The 18333-nt window shown below is 39.3% G+C and overlaps 1 protein-coding gene across 1 annotated transcript in view; it reads left to right on the forward strand.

Moving 5' to 3' along the window:
• LOC125485251 (protein inscuteable homolog) overlaps positions 1 to 18333 on the forward strand; it is a 206231-nt gene that overhangs the window by 138127 nt on the left and 49771 nt on the right. Inside the window, exon 6 of the mRNA XM_048607220.1 lies at positions 5050 to 5221. Within this exon, the coding sequence (XP_048463177.1) occupies positions 5050 to 5221 (172 nt within the window). The remainder of the gene's footprint in view (positions 1 to 5049; positions 5222 to 18333) is intronic.

The following is an 18333-nucleotide window of genomic DNA, read 5'->3' on the forward strand; positions in this document are numbered from 1 at the left end:
TCCTTTCTGTGTAGTCTGTTAATGAATTGCCTGTGTGCATTCTTGTCTTACATTCCACAGTGTGATTTCCAGCATCTTTATCTCTTCAGTCAGATGCTTTAAAACAGCACAGGAACAAACCCTTCAGCCCACCATGTCTGCGTCAAATAATATGCCATGTTAAACTAAATGCCATCTGCCTGCACATAGTCCATATCCCCGTTTTCCCTGCCTTTTAACCTGTCTGCCTGTTAAGGAAAATATTAACCTGGGCCTCTGCATTACTAGTCACAGTGACAATACCACTATGTCAATACCTCCCCTTTATGTTCAAGCCCTATCAAAGAGACATGAACACACAATCTAATCTGATATTTTAGTATGTTACTAAGGGACTTCTGCACTGTTGGAGGTTTACTGCTTCTAATTGAGATGTTAAAGCATTGCTCCTATCAGTTCATGTCGACATAAGATAAATCAATGGCAATATTAAAGGAGAGTAACAATTTCTCACACTCTCTCCTGGCCAACATTCACCACTAAACCACCACCATTAAAATAACTCGCTGTTTCTCTAACCAATGTTTCTGGGATTTTTCTGTGCTGAACTTAGCTGTTGTCTTTGTCCATAAAATCATGGCGAGCTCCCACTAAACTGTGCAGTGACTTTAAGCTTCATGAGAACTTGAAGCACACTACACGCAAGATTGTTGTTGTCCTTTTTGAATCTTAATTGAGAAATTCAGTTTGTTGTTTGTTATGTCTGTCTGATGACTACTCCCCTTTGACTTTGAGCCATGGCCATTTGGTTGATACGCATGCAGTGCATTTGCTGGTGCAAGCCTCAGTTGGGAGAGTGACATAGCAATGTACTGTACAGCAACATTTTCACCCCCTTTGCTAATGAGTGCTGACAACCATGACATGATGCCTTGCTTTGTTTTTGCACCAAACAACAGGGCCAGACAGAAAAACTTTGAGTCTTTCAGATTTAGCTGAGGGGCCAAAGTGGAAAAAGGCAAGATGGGACTGCTATGAATATCTAGGTAGAGTCAAACTGAGTGTACACTTAGAGTTGCTCCCTGGTCAAATCCATCAGCTGCATGCCTGACCCCACATGCAAAGTGTCCTTGCAACAACAATGAAAGGTACCGACGCACTCCAAAGTATAATATTAAAGTGCAGAACCACGTTATAAGTGGATGAGAGATATGCCATGATGATGTGTGAAACTGGCAGATGTTGAACAGCAAGTTCCATGGACATGGGCTGCATGCGATCACTAACTATGGAGCACACCCTGAAATGTTGGTGCCGAATATCTAAGGGAGAGGTCTGGAGAAACAAACAGAGAGCATGAGTCGCCAAGTACCTGTTCTGTCAGGAATTGTCAATGTCTGGTTGCTATCTAGTGGGTGCAGCATTGGAGACTATATATTCATGAGGTGAGATTAGGTAATAATAAATGATAATCTATGTTAACACACCTCTTGTTGGTCTCTAGCAAAAATCTCACCTCAACATCCAGCACTTGGTTGAAAAATACAACCTTTTGCTCTCAACATCAAGAAGGACCTTGCTGGACATCTCGTCAAATTTCCAAATTTTCTTGCCATAACCTACATAGTTCCGGGGTGAGGAATACTCTGCCTGTCATTCTCTCTGCTGCACAGCAATCTTGCTATTGCAAATGCCTGCCTGTAAATACTCTGCCAATATCAAGAATGTCCCCCTCCATGAACATCGAGATTGTCAGCTTGGCCAGTCCATTTTCCAGTGATGTATGTTCATTTTCCCTGAAATGTGAGGATGGAAATTTCAGCTACACTTAATCTTTCCATTTAACCATCCTGGTTCCCTATCACTCCATTTGCTCAAGACTTGGAAGACAATCCTCCTAAGCTTCCATTTCCCTCCAGTGAGGATTGACAATGATCTCCTCGGGTACCTGAGATGTCACTGACTGCCTTCAGCGTGCCTGCCCTGTAAGGTGTTCATGCTGACAGCTTAAATTTACTGCATCAACCCCTTGCTAGAAGCAGAATGTCACCAAGGGTCTGGCTGCATCGGGCCCATGTGCTGCTGACCATGCTGAGGCTGCTGACCTCACTGGTGATCTTTGGTCGTATCTCTATCACATACTTGGCAGGCCTCCTCCTGGAAAACAAAATATTTCTCCCAGTCCCTGGAATAGCCTCCAAGGAGGAACTAGCAAACCTAGGGCCTCGCTACTAGGACAGATGATCATGTCACTACTTTGATAGACCGTTTCCTCATAGAGTTGAGTCCTGCTGGCTACTTGCACTTTGAATCAGCACCTGTCGAGCATCTAGATCCTGCTGCCAGTTGTTTAATGGCTATCATAGAGTCTCCCACTACTTGGTCACTTCCCACAGAAGGCTAACATCTAGTGTGCTCCAGCCTTCAAAGAAAACAATCTCTGCATCAGGATGACACTGAAAGCAGGAGAATCCAGCTCAGAGTTGTGTTTCACCATGAACTTTGAAATTGAATCAGTCTAGGGGTGCATTTTAGTATTGTACATGGATCCCAGTTGTAAATTTTTCTATTTGCGGAACATGTTGTGTATGTGCTGATGCCAGCGATAGTGGAACATGGTCATCACTTTTTGAAATTAGCACACTGGTTATAAAATTAAGGCAAAACAGTTAGGTTGTATTTGATATATCTGATGAATTGTCACAACAATCAAAACCTGTTAGTAGCATTGATGTCTCAGAAGAATGTACCATTGATTCTGATAGAAATAATGCACAGAAGGTTGATGACACTACAGACTGTATGGAAAAAAGAGACTGTTTCTAAGTTATTGATAACACAGCGAGGAGCCTGCTGTGTTCCTCCAGTCCCACACTGTGTTATCTCTGACTCCAGCATCCGCAGTTCTTACTATCTCTGAGTTTCTAAGTTATTGATGTGGTATATGAGTCTGAAAGAGTTAACACTGAGATGTGCTGTAACCAGCACCCACTGTGATAGGTGCTTGATGGGCAGCTTAGGATCTTGAAGGAGTGAAACCAAACATCTGGTCCTCCTCAAAGTCCTGTAACAATATCTGTCATATCAATATAACATGTAACTAGTTGCTATCATGCAATAAATTGTATCTTGTCAACTACAAGAGCCTTCTAGTAAGACCAGGAAGTGGTTTTCCTCTACCCCACACTGGACCAAGCCAGCCCTATATTTCTGACACTGAAAATGGTTGGCAGCAACAGACATCACCATAAACTGCAGCTCATACATTTAGCGACCTCATGAGTCCATACAACTATCAACATCAGAAGTTTTAAGACCAAAGGTGAGAATGAGGTTGCCAGTACTGACCATAGCCAATGTCAAAGAGACTGAAATATACAATTGTGGGTTTTCCACCTTTTCTCTCACATAGAACTGCAAATGGATAACTATGCTTAGTATTGACCAATCAGATCGGGTGGGTGGGATGACCTACTGGGTCTACCAAAGGAAAATGTTCTCATTAAAGGACTCCTGGCATGGATCAGAAAAGCTTCAGCTGCACATGAACCTTGATAGTTACTGCAACCACTGTTGGACCTAGCAAGGTTACTCACTTGGTCTCTTGCCTGGAGGTCCAACGGAAGGATCTCGGGGCAGTGATGAGGTGATGTTGCTGTGGACAGGAGAAAGAGGACAGACTCTTAAACCACAAAAGAAGTAGCTGTGGAAGTCAGTAGCACAAGCATGGACATTCCAACTTTGGAGACCATGCTCTAAGAGGATTTTGAACTGCAGCTGAGTGATGTAGTAATTCCAGGGTCAGTTCCATAATCTATCTTTCCTAGTGTTATCCTACACTTCACTCTTCTGTCTCTCTAGGCATGATCTGAAATCCCCACCAAACAGCCCAACACTCATACACATCCATATGAAATTACTCTGTCACATCCTTATCTCACAGAGACCATCATAAATGTCTTCCAACTTCCTCCTCCTCCCCTGCCGCCAACCATACGAGCTACTGGGCAATTTTCATATTCCTCTGTTGTGTCTTCTTGCAACAGAAGTCTGTAGACTGTATGCTGTAGGTCTTATCCCAATGGAGCCAGGAGTCTCTGTCCATCCTTCATTTCTCATTCACCTTTAAACCTCTCTGATTAAAATTCAGAAGTGATGATGTCAGGATCCAGAAATGATGGCCTTTTTAGAGGATTTAAGACTGAGCAGGCATCCAAGCCTCTGGTTATTGTCAAAGCTCTACTTAAGCCATGCTTTAAACCATTCCAAGAAGTGAAATCAGACAGGACTCTTCCACACATAAGGCAGTAGCACTCTGGAACTCATTTTTCCGGAAGGCGGTGCGGATAATGGATTGATTGAAATTTTGAAGATTGACTTTGAAAAACTATATTTAGATAAGAGTGTCTAGAGATCTAGACAGAAACAGGTAATGGGATTGAACCAAGAGACCAACCATGCTCTAGTAGAGTAGTGAAGCGTTCTTGAGGGCTTAAGTAGCCTACTGCCTTCTTCTGTACCTTTCCATCTTTGTGGATTTTGAGTGAATCTGATCATTTAGTATTAAATATTCCTGAATTATGGACACGTTTATTCTTACAACACAATGCTTGATCTATGCACCCATATCTTTGTAGATCTTTTAGGATTGTTTGTATGTGAACCAGCCTTTTTAATCCACCAGAGATTACAAGAACTGCAGATGCTGGAGTCAGAGATAACACAATGTAAAGCTGGAGAAACACAGCAGGTCAGGCAGCATCAGAGGAGCAGGAAAGCTGATGTTTCGGGTCGGGACCCTTCTTCAGACCTTTCTCATAATCCACCAGTCTTGTTTAAGTTTGAGTCAATGTCTAGAGCTGAAAATCAAGGTGTCCAGTAATGTACAGCCTTCTGTACATTTCTATGTTCCAATTTCTATTGACTATATCTTTCCAGAGTTAACAAAAGCTGTGTGTGGATTTGAAAAATCAACCTACTACTCTCTGCTGTGACTGGTGAAAATTGGAGTATTGAATGTGGCTTAAAATGTATGCTTATTAATTATTTCTCGATTGTCTTCATTTTCAGGTGGATGGTGTGCTGTGCTTGGCTGATCTCCTCACTAATGAAAGAAATTCTGAAGCCACTCGTGCAGAAGCTGCAGCATTGGTGTCACAAATTACATCTCCACACGTCAACTTTACACAGCATCTCAGCAGCTTCTTAGAGAACATGGAGGACATAGTAACAGCACTTATCAGTGAGTATCCCCAAGGCACAGCTTGATTGATGAGAAGCTAATGTGAAAGAAGCAATTTTAACTTTTAATGCTTTTTCACTGGTGATTTCATTTGTCTTGCTTTTGTTTCCAATAAAGTATAGTGCAGAGGTAGTGTTCCCACCTCTGAGCCGGAGACCTTGGTTCGAGTCCTACTTGCCACCAGCGATGTTTCGTCACATCTCTGCACAGGCTGATTAATAATATCTGTTCCAATAAAGCATAGCTGAAAAGAAATATGGTCCTTAGAGGCCATCTGTTCAGTCCCTGTTTCCTGAATATTATTGAGGACCTAGGAGTATAAGGCAGAAGCAGAATAACGCCTTTTCAGTGTCAGAAGTGCATTTTTCACAAAGCATCCACTGGGTCTTAGCATTTGTATGGTTTCTTCATAACATCTTCATGTTTGGTTTGCAGGTTATCTCTGATTAATACACATGCCAATGAACTGAATATCTTAGTTTTGAAATAATTATAAAAATTGAACAATAAAGGTGAATTTGGCGTTGATAGTATATCATATGATGTGTGAGAATAACTAGTGAAGAATTTTCCTCTGTCGTGAATTCTGTTTCTATGATGTGTGGAGATTAAAAAGTAATAACACTACTCTTAGTTCTTTTCTAGTATTAAAGTCAGCTCAGAAGATATTTGAATGTGTGAACTGTCTCGATTCCACCTGCATAAATGCATGTTTTCCATTGTGAAAATTCCTTTTAGCATTTACATTGTGTTTTCAGGATGTCTCAACTCTAGGCGTTGCAGCTTTTACACCATTGATTGAAGCACCATTTAAAATATTTAATTATGTGACTTAGGACAGAAAAAATAAATCCTTCAAAGTTTGCGAGAAGATTTGTAGCTCGGGTTGTGGATGAAGTTGTACACACGCTCGCCAAACCGATGGGTTTGGTTGCAAACGTTTCATCACCCTGCTAGGTAACATCGTCAGTGCACCTCCAGTGAAGCGTTAGTATTCTGCCCGCTTGTAATTTATATGCCTCGGTTTGCTGGGATGGTTGGTATTACTTTTGGTTCTGTTTCTCAGTGGTTTGTACACAGGGTCTAATTCAATGTTTCTCTTGTTGGAGTTCTGGTTAGAACACCAGGCCTCCAAGAATTTCCTGGCGTGTCTCTGTTTGGCTTGTGCGATTATCGATGTGTTGTCCCAGTCGAATTCGTGTCCCTCGTTGTCCGTGTGTAGTGAGACAAGTGAGAATTGGTCATGTCTCTTGGTGGCTAGTTGGTGTTCATGTATCTATATAGGCAATTTTCTTCTTGTTTGGCCTATGTAGTGTTTCTCTCAATCCTTGCATGGTATTTATTATATAACCCCAGATTTGCCGGTTTTGGGTATGGAATCCTTTATGTTCGTCAGTAGTTGTCATAGGGTGATTGTCGGTTTGTGGGCTACTCTGATACCTAAGGGTCTGAGTGGTCTTGTGGTCATCTCTGAAATGTCCTTGATATATGTTAGGGTGACGAGTGAGTCTGGTCATTTTGTGTCTTCCTGTTGTGGTCTGTCTCGGAGGTAATGGCGGATTGTGCTTTTTGGCTATCCCATTTTTTTTGAAGACTTCGTGTAAGTGTTCCAGTTCTGCTTTGCGTAGTTCCGGGTTGCTGCAATGTGTTGTGGCTCATTTAAATAGTGTCCTGATGCAGCTCAGTTTGTGGGCATTGGGGTGGTTGCTAGTGTAATTGAGTATTTGGTCCGTATGTGTGATCTTTTTATGTATGTTAGTCTGGAACTCCGTGTTGCTTTTGCTTTCTACCATTATGTCCAGGAAGGATAGTTGGTTAAGAGATAACAAGGTGTAGAGCTGGATGAACACAGCTGGCCAAGCAGCATCAGAGGAGCAGGAAAGCTGACGTTTCGGGCCTAGACCCTTCTTCAGAAAAATAGTAGGTTGTTGTTTTCTTCTTCTTTCATGTATTTTATCCCGGCACAGATGTTGTTTGTGTCGGTGGGTTTCTTCTGGTTGTGTGTGTTTAATAATCAAGAAGCTGTCATCTATATATCAGACCTAAAGTTTGGGTTGTATAGTGGGGAGTGCTGTCTGTTCCTACCTTTGCAATACTGCTTCTGCAATCCGTCCTGATACTGGGGATCCCATTGGTGTTCCGTTGATTTGTTTGTATTTGCTGTTGTTGAAGGTGAAGTAGGTTGTGAGGCACAGACCTCATAGTTTCATGGTGGTGCCCTTATTGATGATGTTGGTGTCCTGGGTTGTTTGCTTATGTGATTTGTCCAGCAGTGTGGCAGTTATTTCTTTGGCTAGGTCGATGTTTATGGATGTAAATAGTGCTGTTACATCAAACGTCAATGATATTTCAGAGATGACCACAAGACCACTCAGACCCCTGGGTATCAGAGTAGCCCACAACTGACAACCATCCTACGACAGCTACTGACGAACATAAAGGATCCTATACCCAAAACCGCAAAACTGGGGTAATTTACAAAATACCATGCAAGGACTGTGAGAAACACTACATAGGTCAAACCGGAAGAAAATTGACTATACAGCTACATGAACACCAACTAGCCACCAAGAGACACGACCAATTCTCACTTGTCTCACTACACACGGACAACGAGGGACACAAATTCAACTGGAACAACACATCGATAGATGTGTGGCACAAGCCAAACAGAGATACACCAAAGAATTCCTGGAGGCCTGGAATTCCAATCAGAACTCCAACAACAAACGCATTGAATTAGATGCTGCACACAAACAATTGAGAAACAAAACCAAAAGTACCAGCCCAGCAAACCGAGGTGTATAAATAATAAGCAGGACAGAACACTGTTGCTTCACCAGAGGCGCACTGACGATGTTACCTAGCAGGGTGACAAATCGTTTGCAACCAAACCCACTGGCTCGATGAGCATGTCTACAACCTCAAATAAATCCTTCCTCAAGTTGGCTGATGGGATCGTAGAATGTGCTACTGAACAGCTATGCAAAATAAATATAAATGGTGACTAGATGATGATTTTACTATAGAAAGGATGATTTTAGTCCTAATCAAAAAAACATATTTCCTTGTGATCTTCGGCAGTAGTGCCCTTCCCATGCTATTATCATGATGAAACAATCAAGGTAAGAGATGTTTCAGTTCATTCTCTGCAGCTTTCTTCCATTAGTTTTGGATTAAGCACAAATACCTTCAATCCTTTTGCCAGTGTTCGATGCTTTAAATTTAATATCTTTTAGAGAATTTAAGTTTTGAAGGATTGTGGGAAATGAATTTGTTTGAAAGTACCAGGTGTTCTTTGAAAGAGATCTCTTGATGTTTACTGTGGACATTGGGCATTTTTTAAAAACAAGACATCCTGTAAATCACATGAATGGTGATAAACACAGGCTTTGCTCTAGATCTTGCTGTAAATAGCTGGAGCTGTTTTGAATAGTGACTGGCTTGGGGAGGTAGTTGTTTTTATCAAGTTGAATCATAGAATCCCTACAGTGTGGAAGCAGGCCATTTGACCCATCGAGTCCACACTCAGCCCCTGAAGAGCATCTGTCCCTGACCCACCCCATACCCTATCCCTGTAGCCCTGCATTTCCCATGTCTAACCGAACTAGCCTGCACATCCCCGGACACTATGGACAATTTAGTTCAGTTGGAGGGGAGCCTGCTAAGAACAAGCTCAGTCAGAGGGAAGTTGCCTTAGAACAAGTGACCCAGCTTATCTTTCCCACTTCTGGAAAGAAAACTCTCTTCTTGAGTTAAGGGTGAAACTTCTTTGTTCTTTTGAAAATTATACTTGTGTGATTTGTGACTTGATCAGTAACTTATAATGATGAGTTGAGGATGTTGATTAATACATGGGATATGACACCTTTGCTAGTACAGAGACATGACTGAGCTAGGGGCAGGGCTGGCAGTTCAATATTCCAGAGTATAGAATCAATAAGCAAGAAAAGGGGGGAATGTAAAAGAGATGGTAGTGTCATAATAGATGACCTAGGGTTTCCTGTTTTCCAACTCCCTTCCAATATTGATCATGAGTTAGTCACTGCAATAAAAAGGGATGATATATTAAGCAACAACGGATGAATAAAAATATTAAGGAAATTGCAAGGCTCTTTGCCGGAGTACAGGCAGTTCTCCTATAACACTCCTTGTGTGACCTCGTGCCATAGAAAATTGCCATAGAAAATTGCGTCATAGGGAAATCACTTTACTTTTACAGCAGGAAGTTTGTGTTATCCAAACAGCGTCCCCTATTCATCGATCACATTACAGCCAATTTGCATTAATGAAACATGCATTATAGCAGAACTAAATGTATTTGCATCGTCTATAACTACAGGTGAGGTGCCTGATTACTGGAGGGTGGCTAAAGTTGTACCTTTGTTTAAAAAAGGTATAAGGAGAAACCGGGGACCTGGGAGTCTGACTTCAGTTGTGGGTAAATTGTTGGAAGGGATTATAAAAGAATGGATTTATGAACATTTAGAGAGGCAAAAATTGATTAGGGTTAGTCAGCATGGTTTTGTGTGAGGAAAATCATGTCTCACAAACTTGATTGAGTATTTTCAGGAAGTTATCAAAAATATTAATGACGGCAGAGCAGTAGACATTGTTTATTTGGATTTTAGTAAAGCCTTCAACAAGCTTCTGCATGGTAGACTAATTAGTAAAGTTAGGTCACATGGGATTCAGGGTGAGCTTGCTAACGGGATGCATAATTGGCTTAACAGCAGGAAGCAGAGGGTGGTGGTGGAGGGTTTCTTTCTGGACTGGTGTTCTGCAGAGCTCTGTTCTGGGTCCTCTTTTGCTTGTTATTTACATAAATGATTTGGATGAGAATATAGAAGGCATGGTTATTAAGTTTGCAGAATACACAAAAAATAGAAGACAGTGAAGAAGGTTTTCTAAGATTACAAAGGGCTTTTGATCAAATGGGTCAATGGGCTGAAAAATAGCAGATGGATTTCAATTGAATAAATGCGAGGTATTGCATTTTGGTACAACAAGCAAGGTTAGGACTTATACAATTACTGGTAGGGCCTTGGGTAGTGTTGTAAAACAGAAAGGCCAAAGGGTGCAGGTACACAATTCTTTGAAGTTAGTGTCACATATAGACAGGGTAGTTAAAAATGCATTTGGCATGGTTCCCTTCATTGCTCAGTCCTTTCAGTAGACGAGTTGGGAAGTCATGTTGAGGTTGTATAGGACATTTGTGAGATCTCTTTGGGAATACTGTGTCCAGTTCTGGTCACCCAGTTATAGGAAGAATATTATTAAGCTGGAGAAATTTACCAGGATGTTGCTGGGTATGGAAGGTTTGAGTTATAAAGAAAGGCTGGAAAGGCTGGGAGTTTTTTTCACTGGAGCATAGGAGATTGAGAGACGATCTGATAGAACTTTATAAAATAATGAGAGGTTTAGATAGAATTAATGGTAGTTGTCTTTTCCCTAGAATGGGGGATTTCAAGACAAGGGGCACATTATTAAGGTGGGAATAAAGAGATTTAGAAAATGAGGGGCAAATATTTTACACAGAGGGTGGTTTTGAATTTGAGGGAGGAATGAATTTCCTGAGGAAGTGGTGGATGTCGGTACAATTACAACATTTAAAGGATATTTGGATATGTAAATGAATAGGAAAGGTTTGGAGGGATATGGGCCGGGGCAGGCAAGTGGGACTAGTTTAGTTTGGGATTATGTTTGGCATGGACTGGTTGGACTGAAGGATCTGTTTCCTTGCTGTACGACTTTATGACTCTATGTTCAAGGTGGCTGTTTGGATAAACAGAGAGTGTAGGCATATTATATATTGAATTAGACTCATTCTACAACAAGAGTTCTGGTAGAGAGGGCCATAGGGTTAAAAGAGAAGATTTACTTGCATTGACAGATCTGGTGCAAAGCTACTGTATATTCACTAAAAGTCAAGAATCATCATTACTTGATGCAGTTTGCATAATTTTGCAATGAAGGAAGGTGATCTGTTCAATTTCAATGAAGAGAAGCCTGAATTACCTGAGGAAAGGAAGTTGCAGATCCCAGGACCTCAATAGGAGGAACTTTCAGACAGATCATTGTGCAATTACCTTGTGTACGTTTCTTTCTAGAGAATTAATCTTGAAGGACTCCGTAAACTGCATGTATACAATATTGCAACTCTTCCTGATAGCCAGTTTGCTGTGGGCTTGCAAGCTACATGCACACGTGCACACGTGAACACGCACACACACACAGTTTTATTTAGTAATGTTTGTTTCACAACTTGTAATGTATTTTAACATTTTTAACAAACTGAAACATGGAGTTATTCAAACTCTGATGAGCAATTGATTATAAGCACATTATCACTAACATGATGTGATAGGAAACAATGTGTTGGTGAGGCTGATTATACTTGAACAGTGAGAAGCAAATTAATCTACAGGTCAAGCACAAGGTTGACAGTCTTAAACTGTGGTAAAATGCATGAAACAAACTTCAATGTCTTTGTTCAATATGTGTCAGAGTACATTGAAAACTAAGAAGGCAATGGCTTAGTGATTTTATCATTAGAATATGCATCCAGCGATTAATTTTCTGGGGATCCAAGTTCAAATCCCACCATGGTAGATTTTAGATTTAATTTCAGATTTTCTTTATTGAATTTAAAGAGTATAATGATGACAGTGAAACCTTTGTTGGTAGCCTGAAAAAAATAATCTGATGTCCTTTAAAGAAGCTAACTGTCTTACCTGGTCTGGCCTACATGTGAGTCTATGCCCACAACAATGTGTTTGCCACCTAACTGCCCTCTGGGCAATTAGCAATGGACAATAAATGCTGGCTCACCCAGCTGCACCCACACCCTGTGAGAGGGGAAAAAAAAGAATGATTTTCTGTGTGTCTGAGGAGGTTTAATGGTTACCTTCAGGGTATTTCTGTCATGGTGATTTCACTTAAAACAATGTATGGTTTGAGAGAGAGAGACTTCCTGGAAAGGACTGGATTATTGATAACGTTGGGAGAGTCTATACATGATCAAAGTAAACAGTGTAATGCATTAAGCTCTCAGATAAAACAAATAAATTATGAAATTGATTTTGGGCTTAGGGAAAACACCCATAGCTTGGGGAATAACAGTTTTTTTTTCCTAGTTTCATTTGCAGCATTACTGCAAAGTTCTTAGCTAAAGCTGAATATGTAAAGTAGTTGCTCCTGTGAGAGAGACAAAATAATTTAGAATTATGAAAAGTAGGAGTTTAAAGGTTCCAGAGTGTCTGGTTAAAACCCTGAACTGGTTATAGGAGGCTGTGAAAGTCAAACCTCAGTTATATGACGAAGCAAGGAAGAGGTTTCCAAATTCGCATGATTAGGAATTGAAGCCACAGCTTTGTCAAACTCTGTGTGGGATAGATAAGATAATTCTTTCTAATGATTGAGTGCTGTAATGGGATGTTATTTAGATTAATGAGATTGCATTTTTGTACATCTCAAAATCTTTAAATAGGTGTTATATGTAAATATTTTGTTTTTTTTCTATTTTATGTTAATTTCTTTTGGTGGGAAAAAAAATTCAAGTCAAATCTGAAAATTGCATGCTTTGTTTTATGTGACGCCATTTCATTAAATGCTGCAAAGAAACAAAATATGATCTATCATGTCAAATATAAGTCTGGGATCTGATGTATCCAGTGATAACATCAGTTGAGTCATAGCATCATGATGGAGTTCAATGATTAACTTATAAGTACTTCTATAGCTATGGTGATTTCTTTTAAAAATCATTTGGCAGGGTGAATTCCTGGAGAGTAATGGATTTCTGGCTTCCTTAAGTGAATTTAATGAATGAACAGAGTAAACAATTGTGCGTTATCTTTAGGTAGAACGTTCGGGAATGGATTTTTTTTTGGGTTTAGGGAAAACACCCATAAATTGAAGAAAGCCTTCTTAGTTTCAGTTTTTGCAGAAATCTTGGCTAGAGATGGATGTGTGAAACAATTGGGTCTGAAGATAGTTTAGAATTGTCAAGAAATTGATCACCTCAGTTTAGTATAAAAGTTCCTGACCAGCAGTGTTTGGTTAAAACCCTGAAGTAAACTTCTGAAGCTGAAACATTCTATGCTCAGTTACATTGAGGTTCAAGGAAGGAGCTGTCAGATTCATATGACCAAGAATGGAAGCATCTGTTAAGTTGAACCTTATGTGTGATAGGGGAAGAAGTTGTCTCTCTGACATGAGTACTGTAAAGGAATGCAGTTTTTAAATCATAAAACTTTTATATGTAAATTATAGCAAAAGGATGTGAATGCTGAAGATCTGAAATAAAAACAAAATGTGCTGGAGAATCATTAATGCTGTTTCCCTTTTCACAAAGACTGCTTGATCTGAGTGTTTCTCCAACACTTTTTGTTCTAAGTAAATAGTCTGTTTATTTACTGTATTTGCTATTTGTTTTATGTAATATGCTTCTGTTTTATTGTTAAAATCAAATCTGCAGGATTGTGTCTTGGTGTTTCTGCGAAATACCACACTTTTAAAATGAAACAAAAAGCAAAATATTATCTATCAAGTCAGATTGCAATTTGGGATCTGACACATCTAGTCATGACATTTGGCTGATTAAAATTGTTATGTGGGAGACTGTAGATTCAAATTTTAATCTCCATGCACTATCCTACTCTGCTTATGGCCAGATGGAATGTCCCATTTGTAATGCTCTTTATGGAATTGTTTGAAAGTGAGTAACTTTGTAAAATTGGGAATAGATACTGCAATTCATTAAGTTTTGTATATGTTATGGCATGGTGAGAGGGCATAGAGGTAGTTCATCTATTTGACCAGGTGCTTTGGCTCAAGTTGATCGTGGAACTATATTCGGAACATATGTTTGGCTTCTTTGCTTATTTAAAAGAAACATATGTTTGGCATAACTCCAGTTCTGAAGATAATTTCAATTACAAATGTGTCTATTGTAGAGGTTTGGTGAAGATTTAACTCGCATTGAATCGCATAGGTTTGACAATTGAACTAGTGAAATAAATACTTTGCTTTTCCTCCTGGCATCTTCCATATAAAAGCACAGATTCCCAGTTGGTGTGGTTTCTGAGGTGGCAGTAGATAGAACTATAGAATTGACAGATTTGAAAATACATTGATGAGAGGTAAATTAGGCTTCAGAAGTGCATTTACATCTGCTTCATCAGAAATGTTAATGTTCTTCTGTCCTCAGTAGACTGGGTCTCATGGAAGGTATAAGGGAGGTCTGTACTGAAGAGGTCACTAAACAGAAGGTTTTTGATTGCATATTTTGCTGGCACGTATGAAAGCAAAAGACTCAGTTACTTTCAAATGTTCTTTATCTTTCTAGTTTGTTGAGAAGTATTAAGGCAGTCCATCCTCATTTTGCATGTCTACAGAGCAAGAGAAAGCATTTCATTTGAACTGAAATCAAAATGATTTTGTCTGGATTTTCTGATTGAAAAGAAACATGTATAATATGGAAAAATTAATTAATGGAAGAAAGAGTTTGGTGGGCAGGCATATCACAACATAGCCTGCACTTCTGAATTGTGTGTTTTTTAAAGACACTAATTCTTGAATTTCTTAGGAAAATATTTAAAAGAGTTTAAATTTGTAATCTAGTTTTTAGATCCTTCCAGTGTTTCAGCTTTCCTTAGCTGTAATTTCTTTAAGCCCCATAACTTTTGGAAATACTTGTGCTCCTTGAATTCTGATCTGTTGCATATCCCTGATTTCAATCACTCTACCACCAGCACCCTTCATCTGCCAAGTTCCTAAACCCTGGAATTGCCTCCCTAATTACCTCCTTCATTTAGTTCCTTTACAATTTTCCTTAAAATTTACCCACTTGACCATAAGCTTTTGGTCAGCAGCTCCTATGAAACACACTGTCCAGTTTTGTATGACAAGGCTCTTGTGAAACATGTTCATGGGATTTTACTATGTTTAAAAGTACCTTATAAATAAAAGTTGTTTGTTTTGCCTTAACTGAAGTTGTTCCATGTAAAATACTTGATCAAAAGACATGCTTGCATGTCAATTTTTTAGCACATTTATAATATAGTGGGTTGAACTTTTCTCCTTTTGACACCTAGGGCAGAATACACTGGCAGCTGGGGTTGTCTATTAATCTAATGGAATTTTTCTCTCCAGACTCTCATTTGCTATACACAGAGACCCTGCTTTGTGCAATAACCTTTTATGTGGCATCCTGTCAAATGCTTTCTGGAAATCTAAGTAAAATAGGTTTATGGGCTTCTCTTTATCTGTAGTGCATTATACTCCTTCAAAGAGCCCCAATAAATTGGGTAAACATGATTTTTCTTTACAAAACCAAGCTGACTCTTCCTGATCAACTTGTTTTCCAAGTGTGCATCCATAACTTGCTTATAATTGATTTCAACACACTCCATATCAGACATCAAGCTAATTCACCTAGGGTTCCTGTTTTCCAACCCCCTTCATTTCTAAATGAAGGGGTAATTTTGTGCTTTTTTCTATTCTGATGGAGCCTTTCCAGAATCAAGCAAATTTGAAAAATTAAACCCCTTCACAAAAATAAACCAACACTCATATGCCACTAGTTTGAAATCCAAACTCCTAAAAATAATGACATTGATAAATATAAATTACACACCTCTTATCACAACTCAAGGACTTGTCAAGCTACAGCTCTATAAATGTTTGCTAAAACTGCTTCCTGGTGATTGCAAATTTATTAATTTCCATCTCTAGTCCACTTCTTTATCTTTTGCTATTACTGGGATGTTTTTGTATCTCTGTAGTGAAGAGAGAAACAAAATGTTTATTTATTTCCTTTTCATTTACCATTTAACTCCCTATTTTCACTGTCCAGAGGATGAACACTGATTTTACTTATACTTTTCCTTTCTGGGCAGTTATAGAAACTCTTACTATCTGCTTTACATATCTACCTAACCTCCTTATTTTCAACTTTCATTTCTTGTAGCCATTTTAGTTTAAGCTGCTTCTATGATGCCTCCACAGAAAATGTAATTTGATATCACTACCAAAGAAAATTTAAAAGTCCACCTTGAGTGTTTAATCATTAAGCATAGTCTAATGGGCAGCCCTAACACTTGTGGTCTGATTTATGTTGGGATATAAGAATTGGAATGTGAGGGCCAAACCGAGTGACAGACTGTCCCTCCCACCCCCTTTCTCCTGCCCTGAACACGATGCCCAAGAGATGTTAACTGCTGGCCTCTGTTTTCATTCCCCATCTCTGATTCCTGTTTGGAATGGCACTGTTGTGGAATAGTTCCTGGCAATGTAAATTTAAATTAGGGCAAGGGTATGAGGATCTGTATTTCAGAGATTAAGCAAGAGCTGAGTAGATGCAGGAAAGGTGAAGACCATATTGTCTGTGAGGGGTTGCAAGGAATACATCTGTTTCTCCTGCAACAAAATATATTTTAATGAGAAAAAAACATTCCTGGGCCTGATTCCTTGCTGCCTCCAGCTCTTGCATTGTTGGTTCTGTAACCCTTATACTGTTGCTGAAGACCAAAAGATCAATTTCAGTTCTGAAATTTTCTGTTGAATTTTCAGCAGTTTATTGAGAGAGATTTTCAATCTGTTAAGAGGTGCTTTCCAACATTACCCCGTGAGACTTATCTCAAATTTTAAGGTGATGCCCAGCTATTTCTGGACTCTGCACCAGAGGAGCTCCTTTTTCTCTCTCTATTCGAGAATCTCATTTAATCATCTGAAGCACCTTATTTAGATCCCTCCACACACCTCAAAGCTTGCATATTCAAGAGAATAGGTAATACATACCCAGTCTATATTGGGCATCATGACAACAATATGGGAAATCTCAGTACAATGTAGCTGATATCTGAATATTGCTTTTAAGGCCATAATCGTTCAAATTGCTTGTCAGTTCTTTCCCTGTTGCTGTGATGGCTTCTATTCTTGTATAATTGTCTGCAGGCAAAGCTTTTTTTCTCCATGTGATGAGTTGTTGCCATTCTTCCTTGTATTTTTTCTAAACCCAATATTACAACAGAAATGCATCCTCAGATTAGGGTAATGCATGCTGTAATACCTTTCATACCATCTTTTATTGTGTAGTCTTTAGATTCATCACCTTAAGTTTTAATTTGTATTTTCCACTGTTCATTTGAAACCTGAGAAGACACAAACCCGAACAAATGTTTCATGTGAAATTGGAATTTGAAATAGGACAGAGAGCCATGCAACCTGCAAATGGGTAGCTGTACACTAGAGGGCACTCTTGCTTTCACACATTTTCCTTTGCTCTTTCAGAAATCTATATCAACATTAGAAAAGACATTTCAAGTGGTTGGATGCCAGAGCGCTGATTTGTAATTAAAAACTAATACTTTTTAAAATATCCTAAAGGCTATATGAGTTATATTTTCCATTCACATTTCCTATTTGTTATATCATGAAAGAGTCAAAATCTCATTGCTCAGTTTACAGTATTTTCCTGGTAAACATACTATGAAAAACCTCAGGAATTTATAATTTCCCACACTGGGAGGAAAATCTCATGCTGTTGGTAGTAATACCCAGAGGATGTGTCATGTCAAATGTGTTCAGCCTTTATATTTTGCTGCTTGCTGACAGCCAAATAAAACTTTAACTGCTGGACAACTTCTCTCCTCTGAACTTTTATTTGCATGAAAGCTGAGATGACAGCGGCAGGATTTTTTTTCATCTACATCCATATTTCAGTAAAGGTAGCGGACTGGGGAGAGATGGAAAATTGAGCTGCAACCCATTATGCCAGATCCTTGTCTGTTAAATCTGCCAACACAAATGCCAGCATGTCACCAGGTACACACGTCTAACATCGATGAAAATACTCATGTTCAGTCATATTGTTAGAGCAATGCAACCCTTTGTAACAATAGGCATCCAGTATTGCTAAAAGCTGCTTAAAAGTGAAACAGTCCAAGATAGGGTGTGTAATTGAGCATGGAACAAGTGACATTGCCTCCTTTATCAGGATATTGTGTGGCAACCAATCCTGCTGCAGCTGCCTAAGTGCTGCAGCAGCACCTTTCTGTTCCATTTAATGTTTCTGTACACTGTCAGCTGATTTATCTTCTTGTGTCTCT

Source organism: Rhincodon typus, chromosome 17 (assembly GCF_021869965.1).
Source record: "Rhincodon typus isolate 14 chromosome 17, sRhiTyp1.1, whole genome shotgun sequence".
Lineage (NCBI taxonomy): Eukaryota > Metazoa > Chordata > Chondrichthyes > Orectolobiformes > Rhincodontidae > Rhincodon > Rhincodon typus.